The sequence below is a fragment of the Hyperolius riggenbachi genome, chromosome 9 (genome assembly GCF_040937935.1).
Source record: "Hyperolius riggenbachi isolate aHypRig1 chromosome 9, aHypRig1.pri, whole genome shotgun sequence".
Classification (NCBI taxonomy): domain Eukaryota; kingdom Metazoa; phylum Chordata; class Amphibia; order Anura; family Hyperoliidae; genus Hyperolius; species Hyperolius riggenbachi.
This window is the reverse complement of record NC_090654.1, coordinates 18,160,182-18,183,881: the sequence shown is the minus strand read 5'-3', so window position 1 is coordinate 18,183,881 and position 23,700 is coordinate 18,160,182. Positions and strand designations below refer to the sequence as shown.

Here is a 23,700-nt window from a genome sequence, read left to right as displayed (position 1 = left end):
GTAATATAGAATATAAATATCTCTATCTCGATATCTCTAACGCAGAGCTGTACAGAGTATATTGTCTTGTCACTTAACTGTCCCTCAGAGGAGCTCACAATCTAATCCCTACCATAGTCATATGTCTATATATGTACCATAGTATAGGGCCAATTTTCAGTAGCCAATTAACTTATCTGTAGGTTTTTTTGGATGTGGGGGGAAACCAAAGTGTCCGGAGGAAACCCACACAGACATGGAGAGAACATACAAACTCCTCGCAGGGCTAGGACCAGGCTAGAATTTGAACCAGGGATCCAGCGCTGCAAGGCAAGAGCACTAACCACTACGCCACTGTGCTGCCTTATATATATTTTTTTTCTTCCAGGAGTAATAAGCTGCATAAAAGGGGCACCTATTACTAAATTCTACACCTGGGTTAAGCCTGGGTTCACACACGTTGAGGTTTTGTGTCATGGACGGTCAGAGCGATCTGATCCATCGTTGAGTAGAAAATCGTGTATTGAATCGAAATCGCAATTTCTGGCAGAAATCATGCAATTCAATCTTTTCCTAAAATCGTTCAGGCCTACCCAATAGGTTGATGTTCTTCACCAAAAGCGCGTCAGAAAATTTTCTGTTCACTTTTGTTGATTGAAAATGACCATAGGGACAAATTATTTTTCCAACAAATGACTTGAGGAGAGCAGGTCTAATACAAAGCCTTGTGGGACTATATTGCCCAACACTGGTCCATGTAAGTGTGATCCTTTTGCTACTACGCTCTCTAGCCAAATTTTGTACCCAATTACGCACACTATCCTCTATTCCCTGCATCCTCCGTTAAAAGAAATTCCACAGGCCTAGATCCTGGATCAGCCATGTATAGATTAGGAGGAATTTTATACCTCGCTTGTGAATTTGCTGGCGGTACCTGTTGGCGCTGTCGTCCAGCGTCCGTTCAAACCACTGTACAGAGGCCGTCTGCAGAGGGTTCATGATCAGCGTCATAAGGTGGCGGGCCAGACTGCAGCAGCGCTCAGAGCGCATGGGGTTCCTCTTATAGGGCATTGCGCTGGAACCTGCCAGGGAAAGGGGGCGCAGTCACCGTCACATCTTACTGCAGGAGACATCCGTACCTATATCTGTGCAATACCTTACCACACACACACTTACCAATCTGCTCCTTCTCAAACGGCTCCTCCAGTTCTTTTAAGTTGGCAAGTAATCGGATATCTGTGCATATCTAAAGAAGAAAAGAAAAAAGGAGGGGCTTAGTTGTGGGCAGAGCTCTGCTCATGAATCAGTCTTCCTGCTCATCCTCGGCTGCTCCTCTCTGTCAAGCTCTTCACTGGCTGCCAATTAACCAGAGGAACCAGTTCAAACTCCTAACCCTAACCTACAAAGCTCTCCACAATCTCTCTCTATCCGGTACATCTCCTCACCAGTTTCCAGATACCAACCCAACTGCAATCTCAAATCTGCACAGGACCTTCTGTTTCCTCCTCTGGAATTACCTCTTCACATTCACATATACAAGACTTCTCACATTTTCACCCCTCCTCTGGAAGGCCCTTCTACAACACATCAGTCACTCTCCAACCATTGATCTAGTTTTCGCTCCTGAGCAGCAACCCAGAGTCAGGCTCAGGGTTGGAAATCAGAGCGGTAACCCCAAGCCAGAATCATGGTGTCCGCCGCAAGGTCTATGCAGAGTGCAGCGCGCATTTTCTCACACCTCCCGGGGATCCAGATGCCGGAAGTCATTCTCCTTCCTCTCCACCGAGGCTCAGCATCCCCCTGGTGAGATTGCTGCCTGTTAGGACGACAGAGGGGAATTTCACTACAGGGTTACAGAGCCACCCGGAGTATGGAGGGAGAACTGCAGCGCTGGATCCCAGGGAGGGGATGCTGCAGGCTTTCTGGTGGCATGATTGTTTTGCAGTTTTAGGGGTGAAAAGCCTGCAAACTACTTTTAGAGCCTAAAATCTGGAAATCATCATACCGCCAGGGAGGTTAAACGCTCTCCCAAAACTCATTTTCCCATAAAGCATAAACTATCTTAGGTCTTTCCTCCTTTGACATAAGGCCAAACGGCACTCCTAGTGGGTATCCTAAAAAACACACTGCCTCTAGGTATCATAGGTATCAATATTGTATACTATCCAACCTCTTGTTCCCCCCATTCCTTTAGATTGTAAGCTCGCAAGGGCAGGGCTCTCACTCTTTTGTGTCTTGGATTTTGATATACATTCTATTAGTCGTGTTACTCGAGTCACTGTCATTAACAATTATTTTGTATATTGGTGTACACCATTTTCTATTATGTACTTCCTGTTTGGTTCTTACTTTGTACAGCGCCACAGAATATGTTGGCGCTTGATAAATCAACAATAATAGGAAGGGATGGTTAATGAGATGCTAATAGTTCTGAGTTGATGAAAACTGCTTGCTTATTTCTATGCATATTATTCCAGTGTTCTCCCAAGACATTTTTTCCAGCCGAGTGGCATGACGAGAGAATGCAGGGCCGGTGCTTCTGTACACAACTCTGCTTACAGCAGAGAAGGAGGTGAGCTGATAACAGCCGGGTGCTCACCAAATCTAGCCGGGTGGAGCGCCCGACTAAAAGAGCCCGGGGAGAACACCATTATTCAAATATGGACAGTTAGGACATGGACCAGTTAGATGCAGCAGCTGGTGCATCTCTCACTCTCTATCGCTACAGGTCCTCTTTAATGCTCTAAATCAGATGCGAGAGGCATTAGACAACCTCATCTGGAGATCCCCGTCAGACACAAAAGGAACGCACCTGTTGGGAGACGCCGCTTATTGCAGGGCTCATGTCACGTCTATTTATAAAGAGCTGCCAGACGCTGTCATTATGAACATTGTGCGGGGAATACAGCGGCAGAAATTACCAGCAGCGATTATCACCGATCTCAAGACTGAATTCACAAGAAAACCAGTCTAACAAAGAAGAGGCGGGCCCCGGGGAGCGCCGGCGGGGGGCTCAGGGAAGACACAGGAAGCCCCCGGTCCATACAGAGTCTTCCCAATACTCAGGCAAGTATAACTTTTTAAAGTCTTTTCCCCTTGACATTTTGTATGGCGATGACTCAAGATTTTTTAAGGTGCCCAATTACATTCTTTTCTTTGTTAAACAAAAAAAAAAAAAAAAAAAAAAAAGTTTTTCACCTTATGTTTGCTTTAAAATGTTATTCCCTGGAAATAAAGTTATTCCTCCCTAGTAGGTGGCGGAGTTGAAGAGGGACCTACCTTGTGGACTGTGGCTCCCAAGCTGGCCAGAACAGACAAGACTTCGATGTCAACTTTGCGACTGTATGTCTGACCGGTCACTATGTATGCCCTGAAACCGAGACAAACATGAGAACCTTGAAGGATACCAGAGGTGACGTGTGACATGGGTATGTACAGTGCCTACCACACAAATAACTAGGCTGTGTTCCTTTTTTTCCTTTCTCTGCCTGAAAGAGTTAAACATCAGGTATGCAAGTGACAGTTTCTGTCCAGGTCGGATTGGGTCAGACTATAGCATAACCCTCACTGATAATTACAGCCATAAAATACTTTCCTGACAGCAAATGGCTTCCTGGCACAGGAAAGAGAAAAAGGGTCAATAATTCATAGATTTGAGCTCCGGCATACTTCAATGAAGGAGTCATTGAGTAAGGACAAAAACAGTAAAAAGCTAAAAACCAGATTTAAATATAAAATAAAACAGATATCTTAAGAAGGCATTTTTAGGAGAAGGAGGATAGATACAATTGTTTTTCTCAGTTTAATTTTCAACTTGGATGTCCTTTAACACTATGAAAGCAATAAACACAATTTCACAACTTGTGGAAGACAAAAAAGGATAGACACTAGATGACTGGCAGATCGTTGAGGGTAACCGGTGCAAAAAACTGTGCTGCCAGACCCATCAATCAATTGTAGAATATGAAGCAAAAGTAAAGTTTAGGCACCAGCAGGCATATGATGCAATTCAACTTTATTCCATCCTCAACATACAAGACAGTGGTTGCATAATGGAATAGGCTATTACACTATGCAACCACGGTCTTGTATGTTGAGGATGGAATAAAGTTGAATTGCATCATATGCCTGCTGGTGCCTGCACTGGACTCATATTCTTCATATTCTACAATTTCACAACCTCCACATTTTTCTTATACTTAAGATTTTTTTTGTACCATCCTGAAAATGATTCTCAAAACAGATAAAAGTAGGTTGGTGGGTACCAGGGATGGTCATGAAGATGCTAAAATTTCTCAGTTGATGTCAAGTTTATGTAGCTTTAAAATGGACCAATCGAATGGAACACGAAGTTAAATAATATTAGCGTAAACTCTGAATGAACTTAGAATGATCAGTATCTCATTGACCAGCTGCGTTCTTAGTACATAATCGGCCTGCAGACCTGCTGATCGACCATGCGATTCAATAAATATCCAATCAGATGAAAAATCGGTGCCAAGTGCATGCCCGATCGACGATGCAACGAAACCCCCGGCACTGGCCTGCCAAGTGAAATGTGCCTGTCTGGTGCACTATAATTTACCTGTCCATGTCTGCCGCTGCTTCTGGGCTGAATATTCAAAAAAAATTGACAACACGTTTCGCTGGTCATGGCCCGCTTCCTCAGGTCAATACAACAAATGCCTTGGCAGCATAAGGAGTAGAGTGAAGGCGCCCGCGGGCACTCTGGCTTACTCCCACATCCCAAAAACAAACAGGTAAGCTAATTGGTTCACTCCATATAATGGGCTTAGGCACATCAGAGCCAAATGCTCCGATGAAGGTGAGGCTTGGGGTTGGGGGGCACGACTTGGGACCCCCTGCATGCGTGGTTCCCCGGCATCAGTGGGACGTATACCTGAAAACTGGCCCCATCTATGGATGTTTGTCCAGCGCACATAAATTGGTGCGACCTCTCACTACTCTGCTTGGGTGAGCCCTCCCTGTTTTTGAGTGTGTTTCTATCTCTTGTCTCATCTCTGCACAGCCTCCATATTCCTCTCACTTCAGATGCACTTTAAAGAGGCACTGTAGTGACATACAGAAGAATGCAGTTAATCATTCAGGTTACCCACTTTTATGGTAGATGTTCTGGTTTCAGCATCAGAAACACTTCCTGTATCTATACACTGCTGTATATATTTGTATGTAGCCCCTCTCTCCCAGTGATGCTTAGCCTAGGCTGATTAGCTATGTGGAATTCTCCTCCCAGAACATTCTGGGAGGCCAGGCATTGTTTGCACTGGCTTTAGAACTCTCAGTAGCCAAACATTCTGCAAAGCTGCACCTGACAGGACTGTATACAGTATGTCACTACCTGTGATAAATGTCAGAATGTATATCAGGGAGGGGAAAGATTTTATGATGGGCAAACACTGAGTAAATAATTTATATATAAGTATTGTAAGAAAATAAATTTTATTTCATATGTTAGTTTCACTGTAATTTCTCTTTAAGGTAAAATGAAACTTTTAGAACTTACCTTTTAAATCCAGCCATAGTGGTGACCATCCTGTCCAACTCTTCCACCTGCTCAGGAGAGACACAAAGGATTTGTTTAGTTAAATAGTGCTAAACATCAGGTATAAGGGACAGTTCCCAGTGCCCAGTTGCGTTGTAACTGATCACATTATTCTAACTGGCTGCATGCAGGCTTTGTATTACAGTCTATGTCCAGTCTACATTGCAGTTCACACTCATAACATATTCTAAACGGCATAACTTTTTTTTTAACTCAAAAATTATTAGTATCTTGTCAACTATCCCAACAATGACATTCTGTAGAGGACTGCCCCCTGCTGGCAGAAGTGAAGATTTCACCTTGGGGATTAAAGTGGACCCAAATTAAAACCACAAGATTTCAGAAATAAAATCTATTTTCTAAAATTATAACAATAAATAGCAGCTTTTTTTTCAGCTGCATGATGACAAATATAAAATATTTTACATTTATTGGAGGAACCCCTCCCTTCCTTTCAAATTGCCGGGATTTTTCCGGCAAACTGGTGGAGTAGGAGGTGTCCAGCAAAGGAGGAATTGCTAATGGCTGCCACCTGTATAACCCTAGTTATGAAAAGAGGAGGGTGGAAAGTATGCACTGAAATGCTCATAGGCTTGAAGGAGTGTTTATTTATCTTTGGATGTGTCAGAGTGATGCAACTAAATATTCTGAATGAAAAAAAATGTTTGGTTTAGGTCCACTTTAAGGGCCCTTCTCAACTAGTAGCAACTACATCACCTGCCCACAGTAAAAATGTCACCATGTAATAAATGTCAGAATGTAAATCGGGGAGAGCAAAGATTTTACTATGGGCAAACACTGACTAAATCATTTATACATCATTATTGTAAAAATGAAGCACTTTTTTAATTACATTATTTTCACTGGAGCTCCTCTTTAATGCGTTTTACCTGAAATCTTTTCCATAATGCACTGCTATGAAAAAAAACCGCGTACTAACGCACACCAACTGATTAAGTGTAAATGGGCCCTTAGTGTTACAGCAGTAGTGTGCCTACTTTGAAAATGTTACTTGCGCTGCCATACTAAGCTGCTTCAGCAGTGTAGCTTAGTGAATGATCCCCTACTGATTTGTCTGTGAGCCAGATGCAGCCATCAAAAGAGTCACATCCGGCTCCTGAGCCATACGTTCCTTACCCCTGATCTAAGCAGTACAATAAGAGTCGAAAAGAGGAAAAGAAAAAAGTGTAACAGTTCAACCACCTAAAAAAACAAAACAAAAAATAAAAAAAATACATGATAAGGCCGACATACATTGATGGCAGCATATGAAATGTTTTTCTGTAGAGGTGATTATGCTGTTGCATATCTTCTAGAGCAGAGAGGAAGTTCTGAGTTCAGGTCCGCTTTACATAGAACAGACAAACGTATATAAATCACCTTGTTATGGTCGCCATCGAAGAGCTGCAGGAAGCTGGCCTGCGTTCCAGTCGTACCCTTCACCCCTCTGAACCGGAGATCATTCCTGGCACGCTCCAGATTGCCCAGATCGATGCACAAGTCCTGCAGCCACAGACATGCTCGTTTTCCAACCGTGGTCAGCTGAGCCGGCCTGCAATGGAGAGACCATAGCGGTAACCAACGGAGAGCCCGCAGCAGCTGTCGCCAACGGAGAGCCCGCAGCAGCTGTCGCCAACGGAGAGCCCGCAGCAGCTGTCGCCAACGGAGAGCCCGCAGCAGCTGTCGCCAACGGAGAGCCCGCAGCAGCGTCCGCCAACGGAGAGCCCGCAGCAGCGTCCGCCAACGGAGAGACCGCAGCAGCGTCCGCCAACGGAGAGACCGCAGCAGCGTCCGCCAACGGAGAGACCGCAGCAGCGTCCGCCAACGGAGAGACCGCAGCAGCGTCCGCCAACGGAGAGACCGCAGCAGCGTCCGCCAACGGAGAGACCGCAGCAGCGTCCGCCAACGGAGAGACCGCAGCAGCGTCCGCCAACGGAGAGACCGCAGCAGCGTCCGCCAACGGAGAGACCGCAGCAGCGTCCGCCAACGGAGAGACCGCAGCAGCGTCCGCCAACGGAGAGACCGCAGCAGCGTCCGCCAACGGAGAGACCGCAGCAGCGTCCGCCAACGGAGAGACCGCAGCAGCGTCCGCCAACGGAGAGACCGCAGCAGCGTCCGCCAACGGAGAGACCGCAGCAGCGTCCGCCAACGGAGAGACCGCAGCAGCGTCCGCCAACGGAGAGACCGCAGCAGCGTCCGCCAACGGAGAGACCGCAGCAGCGTCCGCCAACGGAGAGACCGCAGCAGCGTCCGCCAACGGAGAGACCGCAGCAGCGTCCGCCAACGGAGAGACCGCAGCAGCGTCCGCCAACGGAGAGACCGCAGCAGCGTCCGCCAACGGAGAGACCGCAGCAGCGTCCGCCAACGGAGAGACCGCAGCAGCGTCCGCCAACGGAGAGACCGCAGCAGCGTCCGCCAACGGAGAGACCGCAGCAGCGTCCGCCAACGGAGAGACCGCAGCAGCGTCCGCCAACGGAGAGACCGCAGCAGCGTCCGCCAACGGAGAGACCGCAGCAGCGTCCGCCAACGGAGAGACCGCAGCAGCGTCCGCCAACGGAGAGACCGCAGCAGCGTCCGCCAACGGAGAGACCGCAGCAGCGTCCGCCAACGGAGAGACCGCAGCAGCGTCCGCCAACGGAGAGACCGCAGCAGCGTCCGCCAACGGAGAGACCGCAGCAGCGTCCGCCAACGGAGAGACCGCAGCAGCGTCCGCCAACGGAGAGACCGCAGCAGCGTCCGCCAACGGAGAGACCGCAGCAGCGTCCGCCAACGGAGAGACCGCAGCAGCGTCCGCCAACGGAGAGACCGCAGCAGCGTCCGCCAACGGAGAGACCGCAGCAGCGTCCGCCAACGGAGAGACCGCAGCAGCGTCCGCCAACGGAGAGACCGCAGCAGCGTCCGCCAACGGAGAGACCGCAGCAGCGTCCGCCAACGGAGAGACCGCAGCAGCGTCCGCCAACGGAGAGACCGCAGCAGCGTCCGCCAACGGAGAGACCGCAGCAGCGTCCGCCAACGGAGAGACCGCAGCAGCGTCCGCCAACGGAGAGACCGCAGCAGCGTCCGCCAACGGAGAGACCGCAGCAGCGTCCGCCAACGGAGAGACCGCAGCAGCGTCCGCCAACGGAGAGACCGCAGCAGCGTCCGCCAACGGAGAGACCGCAGCAGCGTCCGCCAACGGAGAGACCGCAGCAGCGTCCGCCAACGGAGAGACCGCAGCAGCGTCCGCCAACGGAGAGACCGCAGCAGCGTCCGCCAACGGAGAGACCGCAGCAGCGTCCGCCAACGGAGAGACCGCAGCAGCGTCCGCCAACGGAGAGACCGCAGCAGCGTCCGCCAACGGAGAGACCGCAGCAGCGTCCGCCAACGGAGAGACCGCAGCAGCGTCCGCCAACGGAGAGACCGCAGCAGCGTCCGCCAACGGAGAGACCGCAGCAGCGTCCGCCAACGGAGAGACCGCAGCAGCGTCCGCCAACGGAGAGACCGCAGCAGCGTCCGCCAACGGAGAGACCGCAGCAGCGTCCGCCAACGGAGAGACCGCAGCAGCGTCCGCCAACGGAGAGACCGCAGCAGCGTCCGCCAACGGAGAGACCGCAGCAGCGTCCGCCAACGGAGAGACCGCAGCAGCGTCCGCCAACGGAGAGACCGCAGCAGCGTCCGCCAACGGAGAGACCGCAGCAGCGTCCGCCAACGGAGAGACCGCAGCAGCGTCCGCCAACGGAGAGACCGCAGCAGCGTCCGCCAACGGAGAGACCGCAGCAGCGTCCGCCAACGGAGAGACCGCAGCAGCGTCCGCCAACGGAGAGACCGCAGCAGCGTCCGCCAACGGAGAGACCGCAGCAGCGTCCGCCAACGGAGAGACCGCAGCAGCGTCCGCCAACGGAGAGACCGCAGCAGCGTCCGCCAACGGAGAGACCGCAGCAGCGTCCGCCAACGGAGAGACCGCAGCAGCGTCCGCCAACGGAGAGACCGCAGCAGCGTCCGCCAACGGAGAGACCGCAGCAGCGTCCGCCAACGGAGAGACCGCAGCAGCGTCCGCCAACGGAGAGACCGCAGCAGCGTCCGCCAACGGAGAGACCGCAGCAGCGTCCGCCAACGGAGAGACCGCAGCAGCGTCCGCCAACGGAGAGACCGCAGCAGCGTCCGCCAACGGAGAGACCGCAGCAGCGTCCGCCAACGGAGAGACCGCAGCAGCGTCCGCCAACGGAGAGACCGCAGCAGCGTCCGCCAACGGAGAGACCGCAGCAGCGTCCGCCAACGGAGAGACCGCAGCAGCGTCCGCCAACGGAGAGACCGCAGCAGCGTCCGCCAACGGAGAGACCGCAGCAGCGTCCGCCAACGGAGAGACCGCAGCAGCGTCCGCCAACGGAGAGACCGCAGCAGCGTCCGCCAACGGAGAGACCGCAGCAGCGTCCGCCAACGGAGAGACCGCAGCAGCGTCCGCCAACGGAGAGACCGCAGCAGCGTCCGCCAACGGAGAGACCGCAGCAGCGTCCGCCAACGGAGAGACCGCAGCAGCGTCCGCCAACGGAGAGACCGCAGCAGCGTCCGCCAACGGAGAGACCGCAGCAGCGTCCGCCAACGGAGAGACCGCAGCAGCGTCCGCCAACGGAGAGACCGCAGCAGCGTCCGCCAACGGAGAGACCGCAGCAGCGTCCGCCAACGGAGAGACCGCAGCAGCGTCCGCCAACGGAGAGACCGCAGCAGCGTCCGCCAACGGAGAGACCGCAGCAGCGTCCGCCAACGGAGAGACCGCAGCAGCGTCCGCCAACGGAGAGACCGCAGCAGCGTCCGCCAACGGAGAGACCGCAGCAGCGTCCGCCAACGGAGAGACCGCAGCAGCGTCCGCCAACGGAGAGACCGCAGCAGCGTCCGCCAACGGAGAGACCGCAGCAGCGTCCGCCAACGGAGAGACCGCAGCAGCGTCCGCCAACGGAGAGACCGCAGCAGCGTCCGCCAACGGAGAGACCGCAGCAGCGTCCGCCAACGGAGAGACCGCAGCAGCGTCCGCCAACGGAGAGACCGCAGCAGCGTCCGCCAACGGAGAGACCGCAGCAGCGTCCGCCAACGGAGAGACCGCAGCAGCGTCCGCCAACGGAGAGACCGCAGCAGCGTCCGCCAACGGAGAGACCGCAGCAGCGTCCGCCAACGGAGAGACCGCAGCAGCGTCCGCCAACGGAGAGACCGCAGCAGCGTCCGCCAACGGAGAGACCGCAGCAGCGTCCGCCAACGGAGAGACCGCAGCAGCGTCCGCCAACGGAGAGACCGCAGCAGCGTCCGCCAACGGAGAGACCGCAGCAGCGTCCGCCAACGGAGAGACCGCAGCAGCGTCCGCCAACGGAGAGACCGCAGCAGCGTCCGCCAACGGAGAGACCGCAGCAGCGTCCGCCAACGGAGAGACCGCAGCAGCGTCCGCCAACGGAGAGACCGCAGCAGCGTCCGCCAACGGAGAGACCGCAGCAGCGTCCGCCAACGGAGAGACCGCAGCAGCGTCCGCCAACGGAGAGACCGCAGCAGCGTCCGCCAACGGAGAGACCGCAGCAGCGTCCGCCAACGGAGAGACCGCAGCAGCGTCCGCCAACGGAGAGACCGCAGCAGCGTCCGCCAACGGAGAGACCGCAGCAGCGTCCGCCAACGGAGAGACCGCAGCAGCGTCCGCCAACGGAGAGACCGCAGCAGCGTCCGCCAACGGAGAGACCGCAGCAGCGTCCGCCAACGGAGAGACCGCAGCAGCGTCCGCCAACGGAGAGACCGCAGCAGCGTCCGCCAACGGAGAGACCGCAGCAGCGTCCGCCAACGGAGAGACCGCAGCAGCGTCCGCCAACGGAGAGACCGCAGCAGCGTCCGCCAACGGAGAGCCCGCAGCAGCGTCCGCCAACGGAGAGACCGCAGCAGCGTCCGCCAACGGAGAGACCGCAGCAGCGTCCGCCAACGGAGAGACCGCAGCAGCGTCCGCCAACGGAGAGACCGCAGCAGCGTCCGCCAACGGAGAGACCGCAGCAACGTCCGCCAACGGAGAGACCGCAGCAACGTCCGCCAACGGAGAGACCGCAGCAGCGTCCGCCAACGGAGAGACCATAGCGGTCACCAACGGAGAGACCACAGCAGCGTCCGCCAATGGAGAGACCATAGCAGCGTCCGCCAATGGAGAGACCATAGCAGCGTCCGCCAATGGAGAGACCACAGCAGCTTCCGCCAATGGAGAGACCACAGCAGCATCCGCCAATGGAGAGACCACAGCAGCGTCCGCCACGGAGAGACCACAGCAGCGTCCGCCAACGGAGAGACCACAGCAGCGTCCGCCAACGGAGAGACCACAGCAGCGTCCGCCAACGGAGAGACCACAGCAGCGTCCGCCAACGGAGAGACCACAGCAGCGTCCGCCAACGGAGAGCCCACAGCAGCGTCCGCCAACGGAGAGACCACAGCAGCTTCCGCCAATGGAGAGACCACAGCAGCATCCGCCAATGGAGAGACCACAGCAGCATCCGCCAATGGAGAGACCATAGCGGTCACCAATGGAGAGACCACAGCAGCCCAGATCAGATTTCCATGCAAGCCCCCCCTCCCCCAAACACAATCCAGTAGATGATAGAGTCCCACGAATACAAAAGTATTACCTTTACTAGTCAGGCTTAGAGCAGGCAAATCCTATATGAGAGCACTTTGTGTTGTATACAGCACCATTTATATGGACCTATACTTGCCAACCTCCAAAGCTAGTACCGAGATTACCTTGCAGCGTTGGGTCCCCGGCTGGAATCCCAGCCAGAGCCCTATCTGCACAGAGCTTGTATGTTCTCCCCGTGTCTGTGTGGGTTTCCTCCAGGCACTCAAGTTTCCTTCCACAGCCCCAAAAACATACAGATAAGTTAAATTGGCTTCTCCCTAAATTGGCCCTAGACTACGATACATACACTACACAATATAGACATAGGACTATGGTAGCCACTAGATTGTGAGCCCCTCTGAGGGACAGTTAGTGAGAAGACAATATACTCTGTACAGCGCTGCGGAAGATGTTGGCGCTATATAAATTCTAAATGATAATCTTCTAAATTTTAAAAGGAATCCGAGAGAGGGAAATGGAGCCATATTTATGTCCTTTTAAATTATACCAGTTGTCTTGATCCTGTCTAAGGGCTGGTGCACACTAGAGCGGTTCTGGAGCGTTTTTTAAAATGCTTGCAGGGGGTAAACCGCTTGGCTAGTGAAAATGAATGGGCTGGCGCACACCACAGCGGCTCGTTTTTTCCACAGACGCAAACTCGAGGGCTGCAACATTTTTTAGATTTCTGAGGTGTTTCTGCCTTAATGTAAAGTATAGGAAAGTGGAAAACCGCTCTGAAAAATGCTAGATCAGAGCTGTTTTCCAGGCGTTTTTGTTACAGAAACTGTTCAGTAACAGCTTTACTGTAACAATGTATGAAATCTGCTACACAAAAACGCTCCAAAAACGCTAAGCATGTTTAGAAAACCTCTCTATACATGCCTAGAAATGCTCTGAAATCTGCTTCAAAAACCTCTAGCATTTTGCGGATCTGCTAGAGGTTTTTGGTGTGCACTGGGCCTAATACTCTTAGCCATAGACCTTGAACAAGCATGCAGCAGATCAGGTACTCTGACTCAGCTGTGTAACTGGATTAGTTGTATGCTTGTTACAAAGTTAATACTCAGACACTACTTTTGCCAAAAGATCAACAGGACTGCCAGGAACCTGGCATTGTTTACAAACAAATAACTATGGCCGCCTCCATATCCCTCACCTCAAATTCTTTTTAAAAGTAGGGCCCTCTCTTTGCACATCATACTTGATTGCTCTACCCAGAATACCGTGAGCATGTAATATTGGGACAACCACTCCAGGGTATGATCTGGCATTGTACTGTATTGTGTATCTTATCAGCTTGTATTGTGCTGCCGGTCACTCATGTTATCGTTGTCTCAGATCTTATGTATTGTACTGCGCTGCATAATATGTTGGCGCTATATAAATCCAATAAACAACAACAACAAAAGCAACACACGCCGGTGAACGCTCTTAATTCAAGCGGCTGGTCTGCCCCCTTCACAGGTTCTTGTGATGCGGACCGCCACTTACGTTCTGCAGCGGTCGCCGATCCACTTACTGGTAATGGGTGAAGCCCAACGTTGGAAGATCTGCGTATCTTTCTGCAAAATCTGCCAAACGATTTATCACTCGAGCCAGCTGAAATCACACAGATATGGAATGATGAAAAAGGTCAAACAACAGGTTTAACTTCTACCGAGCCGAATAAACAAGCTAAGAAATTCTCACCTTTGGAAGCAACAAATCAAAACCATCCCGCAAAACAATGAGGTCCTGAAACAGGAAGAAGGAATTCTTGTGATCAGTATATAAAAAGAGCTGTTTAAAGCACACTTTCAGGAGATTAAAAAAACAAAAAAAAAACTTTTTAAATAAGACAGACTGAACGCATAGAAGTCGTGGACTAACATTAGTAAGCGGTTGGGGTCCGAAGCAAAGTAAATTGTCGCGATCTTGGACACCGTTACCTGATCGGGCATTTTCCACTGAGATTTTTCAATATGTCCGATCAATGCTTTCCACCGATTAACCACTTGACCACTACAGGTGGTGTTCCCCTTATGGACCAGAGCCATTTTTACCTTTCAGCGCTCCTCCCATTTGCCAATAACTTTTTCGATACTTATCACACCAAAATGATCCATAACTTTTTTTGGGGCCACCAAATAGGCTTCCTTTGGGTGGTACTTTTTGCTAAGAATTATTTTATTTTATATGCATTTTAATAGTAATAAAAATAATTTCTCAATTTTCAGCCATTATAGTTTTAAAATCGAGCGGCCTCAATTCTTAAAAGGCTTTGCGGTAAAAAAAAAAAAAAAAAAATCTGGGAGGGAAAATCCCACATTTGGTAATTTAGACCTTTGTGTGCTAATTCATAAAGATTTTCACAGCTGCCTTTGAAGTTCGGTAAATTACCGCAGCTCATTGATCGGTACAGCAGAAGTGTGGCGATAGCGCTCTTTAGTTACAAGCTGTTATGATTCCACACAGACGACTCACACAGACGACTCACACAGACGACTCACACAGACGACTGCTCCCTGCACAGATGTCTCACACAGACTTCGGCTGCCTGCACAGACAACTCACTCAGACTTCGGCTCCCTGCACAGACGACTCACACAGACTTCGGCTCCCTGCACAGACGACTCACACAGACTTCGGCTCCCTGCACAGACGACTCACACAGACTTCGGCTCCCTGCACAGACGACTCACACAGACTTCGGCTCCCTGCACAGACGACTCACACAGACTTCGGCTCCCTGCACAGACGACTCACACAGACTTCGGCTCCCTGCACAGACTTTCGGCTCCCTGCACTTTGCATTGTTAAGACCTCACCAGAGGTGTCGGTAACTATCGTCAGGCTTACCGCTTGTTGAAGGCTTTATGAATTGACATTTGCTGACAAATTACTGACATATGTTGCAGGTAATAACAGCCAAGTCGGTAATTTACCTCACTGCTCGGTAATTTCAGTTTTTAATGTGGTGACAGCCTTTATGAATTGACACATTGCTAAGTGCTCTGGAAAGCCTGCTATTTTCAGCATTACCGCATGCTGTAATGCTTTATGAATTGAGGCCAATGTGTTATACTGTAGATAAAACCCACATGGGATATGGGGGGAGGTAAGGTGTTAATTGTGGATTTATTTTTATTAAATGTAATGTATGTATGTATGGGCCTTTATTTTTTGGCCACTAGAGGTCCCCTCTTTATTCCTGTGAACAGTACACAGGAAGTGTTGTGCATTTTTACTTTCACTTAGTCAATGACCACCGTCATCTCATTGATCACAGGCACTTTGATTGGTGAATGGGAACAGGTGTTCCTTTAGCCCGGAAGATGTGACTTTGCTCTGAACATTGGAGGTGAGCAGACAGACACTCTATACTCACAGTATTGTCCCCCACGTAGCAGGAAGTGGCCCCCAGGTGGATAATGGGAGCGGCTCTGGGGCAGCAGTGTGCAAAGGTGTGCACGTGAGCCATGACATCGTGCCGCAAGCGCTTCTCCTCCTCAGCCGCCATCTTGAAGTCGATGTTCTCCAGGTTGGCCTCCATTTCTTGGATTTGCTCCTCGGTTATCGGGAGCCCCAGACTCTGCATGACAGAAATACACCCAGTAAACACATATTGGGGTCAAGTCATAAAAGGCTGTGCGAAAGAAAAATCTTGGGAAAATACCGCATTTGGTATTTTAGACTTGTGTGCCAATTCATAAAAATGTTCACAGGTGCGATAGAAATCCGGTAAATTACTGAAGCCCATTGAGAAAAAGCTTTGCGGTAACAGCTCGTTACAGGCTGCTCTGTGCAGTGAGGATATTGCGAGGCATCCAGACATCCCTTTAGATGCACATGTTTTGTTATACCGCCCCTGCTGGCCCTGATTCTGATCTGAAACTGTCTGTTATGCTGGGCATACCCGGGTCGATCCAGCAGACGATTAGCCGCCGGATCGTCTCCCGCCGCGTGCGCGCAGATCAATTCCCGCTCGTCCCCGCCGGTGCTCCTTATCAGCCGCTCGATTCCCCGCTATCTATCCAGCAGGTCATCGGACCTGTCGGATATTATCAATCGAGCCATCAGCGACTTTAATAATGGGCTCTAGGTCTGTCACCACCATCCAGTCAGCGCGCATCCCTGCTCGGTCCCCTGGCTGTCCTGCTCCTGTCCCAACGACTGTCAGTGCGGCACATGCAAGCAGACACACACACACAGTACACACTGTACACACACACTGTATATATATACACACACACCGGGGTTTTATTAGGGAGGATTCCAGTCTGCACAGAGTCAAACATTTCATAATAAACAAGAACAAAACATCATCCAATAACACACGATTATTAATAATGCTTTCCCTATATTTATTTACGGTACTGCCAATAAAACTCATGTACATCAGTCCCCGCCTCTGAGGAGTATACACTTGTCCCCAGGCCTTCTGCCCCCCTGATAAGCTTACAGTCATGTTACTAAGCCCCCCCCCCCTCCACCTATTCCCCCCCGTCAGATAAGCTTACAGTCATGTTATTGCCCCCAGAAGCCTGTGTGGATGAAAACTTACAGGACAACTAAAGCAAGAGTGAGATGGAGGCTGCCATATTTATTTGCTTTTAAACAATACCAGTTGCCTGGCAACCCTGCTGATCTATTTGGCTGCAGTAGTGTCTGAGTAACACCAGAAACAAGCATGCAGCTAATCTTGTCAGATGTGACAGTAATGTCAGAAACACCTGATCTGCTGCATGCTTGTTCAGGGGCTATGGCTAAACGTATTAGCTACTTCACAACTGAGGGGTTTTACCCCTTGAGCACAGAGCAATTTTCACCTTTCGCTCCTTCCATTCGTCTATAACTTTATCATTACTTATCACAATGAAATGAACTAGATCTTGTTTTGTTGCCACCAATTAGGCTTTCTTTAGGTGGGACATTATGCCAAGAATTTTATTCTAAATGTGTTTTAATGGGAAAATAGAAAAAAATGTGGGAAAAAATTCATTATTTTCAGTTTTCTGCCTTTATAGTTTTTAACTAATGCATGCTACTGTAATTAAAACCCATGAAATTTGCCCATTTGTCCCGGTTATAAAACCGTTTAAATTATGTCCCTATCACAATGTTTGGCGCCAATATTTTATTTGGAAATAAAGGTGCAATTTTTTCAGTTTTGCGTCCATCCCTAATTACAAGCCCGCAGTTTATAAAGTAACAGTGTTATACCCTCTTGACATAAATATTTACAAAGTTCAGTCCCTAAGGTAACTATTTATGTATTTTTTTAAGTAATGTATTTGTATATGAAAAATGCTTTAGGGTGTAGTTTTACTAAGATGGCCACAGTAACTTTTTGTTTATGCGACCTGCAAGCGTCGGAAGGACGTTGCAGGAGGTGTTGAGGCTGGGAAATAGTTTTTTTTTCACAATGATCGCTGCTTCTCATAGAAGCAGCCGATCATTGCTGGGGGGCTTAGATCAACGAACACGAATGGTTTTTCCCATTCATTGATCTCCGGGCGAGCGGGCGGCGGCGTACACGAGCGCGGACAGTGGCGGGAGCTGCGGATATCTCAGTCCCTGGTGTTGACAGGGTGGAAAAAGGGACGGAGATATCCGTACCTGTGGGGGTAAAGTGGTTAAAGGCAGATTTACCAATCTTCAATAAATCACTGCGCTCCAATGGTGAATTTATAAACAACAGGGGTTCGCAGTACGAAAAAGGTCACTTCACCTTCACAAAAGACAAATGGATCAGTATTACTGCGCTCCAATACCTCTCACGGAGGATCGCCACCCTATAAATAATCACAGACAAGTGCACATAGTGCCAAGTATTGCTACTTTAAATATAAGTCCACACCACGTGAATGCACTCCTGGGGGTAGTGCCACCACCTTGGGAAGAGTTAGCTTCGGCTCCCCCTATGTGGCCCCACTCACCAGAAGCGCGTCTTGCCACACAGCGTATAAACAGATTCCGGTCAGCCAGGTATTCATAAAAGCAATTCCAGTCTTTATTGTGATGCAAGCTTCAGACAGTGGTTCCACAGCGGCTGCTCGATCCGCGGTATGGAGCGCACGCCACCGGGTCTCCCACTTCCTTGCTGCCTTGTTATGACGTCACCGCGTACCTCACGCTCCGCCCTACGCGTTTCGTCACCGTCGTGACTCATTCAGGGGCTGGAGGACAGCGGTTGACGTCTTCCCTAAAACTCTAAAACCACGCCCACTCCGCCTCCAGGACCTCCCGCAACACCGCCCTCTCTTGCTGCTAGGAGACCAGGTGGCGTACTGACCTCAATGCGCGCGGAATGCCTTCCATGACATATACATAATCTCCACTACAGCCATACTAGTTCAACCTTGTGCAATATACATATTAATACACTCCATGTCCTATATCTCATAATTACCATATTACAAACACTATTGCTGTATAAATACCAATGTTTCTACATTACTAAAGTGCATTAACCCTCCTATTACCTTATAATCCATCAACATTTCTACCACTTAGCAACATACGTGGACTCCTTACCCAAAACCCTCTTACCATCATCTTATGATCTTAAAGTGACAGTGCATCATTAATACTTATACCTACAACATAATAGCCTCCAAACTTCATAATTCATCCCAAACCCCCTTATTCTCCATTCACCCCAATGGACTTAAAGTGACAGTACAAATAATGTACTTTATACTTAATCCCTACACCTATTCAGGCCAACGAGTGTGCCAGATCAGCAGGAGGGCCTGGCAACTGGTATGAACTGGAAATAAATACGGCAGCCTCCATATCTCTGTCACTTCAGGAGTCCTTTATGTAAAATTAGCAGATCTAATCACGAGATCTCGAGGCAGAAAGAGAATAGATTATAGGGTGATGCAGATAGTCAGCACACGAGACAGGAAACAATTACAGATTTAACCCATGTGATGCAGCTGCCTTTCAATAGTTCCTTTCACCAGAATCCACATGATGTTACCGTATCTAATAAACAAACGCTGTGATGTAACCTCGGCAACCCAGAAGCCATCCGCTCTCTTCAGGGGGCAAATAAAATGAACATTTCCTAACTAGCCATAGTGCAGTGATGGCTAACCTTGGCACTCCAGCTGTGGAACTACAAGTCCCATGAAGCAGTGCAATACTATGACAGCTCTAAGCATAGCTCTCGGGGAGGCAGAGGCATGATGGGATTTTGTAGTCTTGTCACAGCTGGAGTGCCAAGGTTAGCCATCACTGCCATAGGGCAACAGAGCCAATAACTGCAGGCTGCATGCCAACAATGCAAATTGTACACATCTTTCACATTCGCAAGAGCATTTCAAATCCCTGGTGCTCAGAAAGCACTGCTAGTGGGTTCCGGGCCTCAATGCATCTCTTTGGCCATCTTTGTAGAAGTAGCCACACAATCCAATAAAATATTGCATTTTACAATTTTTTCGATAAAAACGATTGCTTTTATAGAATGTGAAAGGTTTTGTACTCTCTTACAATCGAGAAATGTCATAGAATTTCTCCCTTATTTTTTAGTTGCCCATGCTGGTAAAATGTGATTGATCTACAGGCGAGTGTGCAGAAGCTGCTGAACCGGCGGGTTGGTGATCCACTACAGGGCTGACAGCAGGACCCTGGAGCACAGAGGATGGAAGAAGCCCCAGGTAAGTGTACATACCTGGGGCTTCCTCCAGCCTCCTCCATGCAGATCACTCCCAGGCCGCCCTCCACCGCTGCAGCCTGCACAATTCATCCCGAAAGTCCTTCAGTCCGAGGTGCACTGCACATGCGAGTCCCCATTGCACTCCTGAGGCCGGGAGTGTATTACTGCGCGGGCGCAGAACACTCTCAGCCACAGGAGCACGACAGGGGGGCGCTCATGGACGAACTGTGCCTGCGCTGACTGGAGGATTTTCCGGGGTGAATTGCGACTCAGGATGGTGAGGGAGTGGACTGATCAGGCTGGAGGAAGCCCCCTGGTATGTATAATTTCTTTTCCACTATCTCAGGATCCACTTTAACCTGCTGGGCGTTTTGATTATGCGCAGCCGTACGGCTGCGCATGGTTTTTTTTATACCTTTTTTTTTTTTAATCATGTAGCTAGCCTAGCGCTAGCTACATGATACCCCCCTCCCTTCTGATCGCCGCCGGCGCCTATGCCCATCAGGAAATCCCGTTCTGAACGAGATTTCATTGAGGGCTTTCCCCGAACGGAATGAAGTCATCGACGTCATAGGGAGTCCCGATCCACCCCTCAGCGCTGCCTGGCACTGATTGGCCAGGCAGCGCACGGGGTCTGAGGAGGGGGGTGGCCCTATTACGCGGTAGATAGCGGCGGATCGGCGGCGATTGGAGAAACACGCAGCTAGCAAAGTGCTAGTTGCGTGTTTCAAAAAAAAAAAAAAAAATTTAAATCGGCCCAGCAGGGCCTGAGCCGTGGCCTCCGGCGTCTCTGGACGAGCCTAGCTCGTCCAGAACACTAGGGAGGTTAAGGGCTTTTTCACACTGCAGGCGGTTTCAGGGTTTTTTTGTTACACGCGGGCGATTTTTAAAAATGCCCAAACGCTTGTGCAATGAATGTCTATGTGAAGGTTCATATCAGCGCGGGTCGTGTGCCATTTTTGAGGCAATTCCGCCTCAATGGAAGGTATCGGAGAAAAGCAAAACGCTCACAAAATTGCTTTGTGCAGCGATTGCATTCGCATTTTTAAGAATACATTGTATTTATTATTTTCCTGGTCAAAGAGTTCGCTTCCTGACTTGTGTCAGGGAGTGAATTACAAAACCGCTCAGAAAAAAAACGCTTAGAAACCCACGAAGCACAAAAACAAAATCGCCCACCCAAGCGGCGAGAATTGGGGGGGGGGGAAGACGCCTCAAAAACAGCCCAACGTGGAACGTTGTGCGTACGGAACGCAGTGTGAACAAGGCCTAAAGGCTCATACACGCGCTTAAAAGTCTTTTAAAGGAAAACTGTAGTGAGAGGTATATGGAGGCTGCCATATTTATTTCCTGTTAAACAATACCAGTTGCCTGGCTGTCCTGCTGGTCTATTTGGCTGAAGTAGTGGCTGTATCACACCAGAAACAAGCATGCAGCTAATATCGTCATATCTGTCAAAATTGTCCGAAACACCTGATCTGCTGCATGCTTGTTCAGGGGATATGGCTGAAAATATTAGAGGCAGAGGATCAGCAGGATAGCCAGGGAACTGGTATAGCTTAAATGGAAATAAATATGACAGCCTCCATACACCTCTCACTACAGTTCTCCTTTAAATACACAATTATCAAACAACTTGACGAAGTTGGACAACTTTTGTGAAAACGGCAAGGCGTTATCACTGATAAGAGGCGACCAACAACTGATAAGATGCAGCTCAAGTCAATCTAATGCTGGGTACACACTGAGATTTTATGGTCGATTTATTGTCAGATCGATTATTTCCAACATGTTCGATTTGCTTTCCGACCGATTTCCGAATATTTTCCGATCGATTTCATATTCAAGTTAACAGAAATCGATCGGAAAATACTCGGAAATCGATCGTAACGCAAATACAACATGTTGTAAATAATCGATCTGACAGTAAATCGACCATAAAATCTCATAGTGTGTACCTAGCATAACTGTTGGATTGATTTGAGCTGCGTCTTATCAGTCATTGGTCGCCTCTTATCAGTGATGACGCCTTGTCTTTTGCACATCTTTTACTTGACAAAAGTTGTCTCAAGTTGTTTGATAATTGTGCATTTAAAAGATTTTTGTTCAGCGTGTGTATTGTTGGGTGCACACAATACGTTTTTTCCGCTCGATTTTCCACCTGATCACTTTTTCCGCTCTATTCTCTTATCTGCCACTCGTTTTTCTTGTCTTTTTCCATTCACTTCTATGAGAAATCGAGCACAGAATCGATCAGAAGGAATATCAGACATGTCGGAAATGGACAATCGAATCCATCTATCGAGACGAAAAACTTATGGTGTGTATCCAGCATATGAGCCTTAAAGTGAACCTCCAGACTAAAAATCTACTCAGCAGAAATGAAAAGGCTTGGAGTTTAACAGTTTCACAGCATCAGTTTTTCTTATCAAAGCATCATTTTTGGCTGCATTTTTAGCTAAGCTCCACCTATCAAAGAAAAAAAGCCCAGGCTTTTTTCCCTGATGCTGTGCAAAGCATGATGGGATTTCCTATGTTGTTATTCACGTTGCCTAGCAACTGGGAGGGTGATCAGGACACAGGACAGTTAGAACTGTGTCTCATGCTCCCTGTCACCTCCTTTCAACCAAAATGATGGCTGCCCTCATAAAATCAAACATTTGCCTGTTCTTTTAAAACAGGGTGGGTAAGATTATATTACCGATCTATTTAATTAACATAACTAATGTAACTTAATGACAGTATGTTTGTTTAGGCTGCTGGAGTTCCTCTTTAAAGGAATAAAAATGAGATCACAGCACTTTCACACAACTACAGTGACATGGATTAGCTCGTCACAGCACAGGGACAGAACATCTCAGTCTACGGCTGGCTGAGGCTATCTGCACAGCAAAAAGGTCAAGTGGGGGAGGAAAAAAAAAATACCCTGGAGACTAAAGATAGACTACAGATAAATACCATCCCCTGCCTGTCTGAAAATAACCAGCTTCTTAATGTCCCGGCTACAGCCATCAATAACAGCATCTTAAGGCAGTCACAACTAGCCAGCCACCAGATAGTCTAGGCATCTATATATATTATGGCTACTCACAAATTACATTACAGTATAAACTCACAACCTCATGCTTCACATGCAGATGACCAGTACCTCTGGACCACTCAGCTGGCTTCTTTATTAGGTTTTCTTTTATAGTAAACTCTGATATAGAACTTTGAGTATGGTAAATGTCTAGGGCCCGGCCAAGCACCATTATAAGTATAGGAGAGTAATGCCTGGTATAGCAAACCCGGGTATAATAGAACTGTTATAGTAAACCTGTTTTTTGTCCCCTGCGGTATTACGTATCCGGCTATAGTGGAAAGTGGGCGGGCCATGTGTCATACATCAGTCAGAGATCCATGAGCAGTGGTCTGTGGGTGGGCTGGTAGCCACTTGTAGCCTGCTTACTATTCTGGGGGCTAGAGATCGCAAGTTGCATCTACTGGTGAGACCTATGCTTCCTGTAGAATATGCTGCCTGATTACTGAGGGAATAACCTATCATCTGTGACTTGCTTGTGCATGTGTGCTATGTATGTACATTACTTGCTTGTGCATGGCTGCAAGGCTACAGTATCTTCCGGGCTGCACAGCAATGTGGACAGAGAAGCACACTATCAATACTGTACTGGCATTAAAGTGGACCTGAACTCTTGCACAGGACAGAAGGCAAACAGAGAAATGCACCCTGTATGTATTTAGAGTTTAGCCTGTCTAATTCCCCCTCATCTGTGACTGTAAATGAGTGTAATTTGATCTTTCAGCTGTTCCAGTTCACAGCCTCGGCAGAGCAGCTAATTTGTAAACACAGGATGTTAACCCCTGTGTCTGCTTCCATGAAAGCAGGAAGTAGACACTGCAGGATTT

At 49.5% G+C, this 23,700-nt stretch overlaps 1 protein-coding gene across 1 annotated transcript in view; it reads right to left on the bottom strand.

Moving 5' to 3' along the window:
• Positions 1-23,700, bottom strand: part of ADSL (adenylosuccinate lyase) — a 39,534-nt gene that overhangs the window by 9,025 nt on the left and 6,809 nt on the right. The window contains exons 2-9 of the mRNA XM_068252033.1: positions 15,517-15,720; positions 13,839-13,883; positions 13,669-13,748; positions 6,923-7,094; positions 5,504-5,550; positions 3,259-3,349; positions 1,156-1,225; positions 914-1,061 (exon numbers count right to left, since the gene is read on the bottom strand). Coding sequence (XP_068108134.1) covers positions 914-1,061; positions 1,156-1,225; positions 3,259-3,349; positions 5,504-5,550; positions 6,923-7,094; positions 13,669-13,748; positions 13,839-13,883; positions 15,517-15,720 — 857 coding nt within the window. The remainder of the gene's footprint in view (positions 1-913; positions 1,062-1,155; positions 1,226-3,258; positions 3,350-5,503; positions 5,551-6,922; positions 7,095-13,668; positions 13,749-13,838; positions 13,884-15,516; positions 15,721-23,700) is intronic.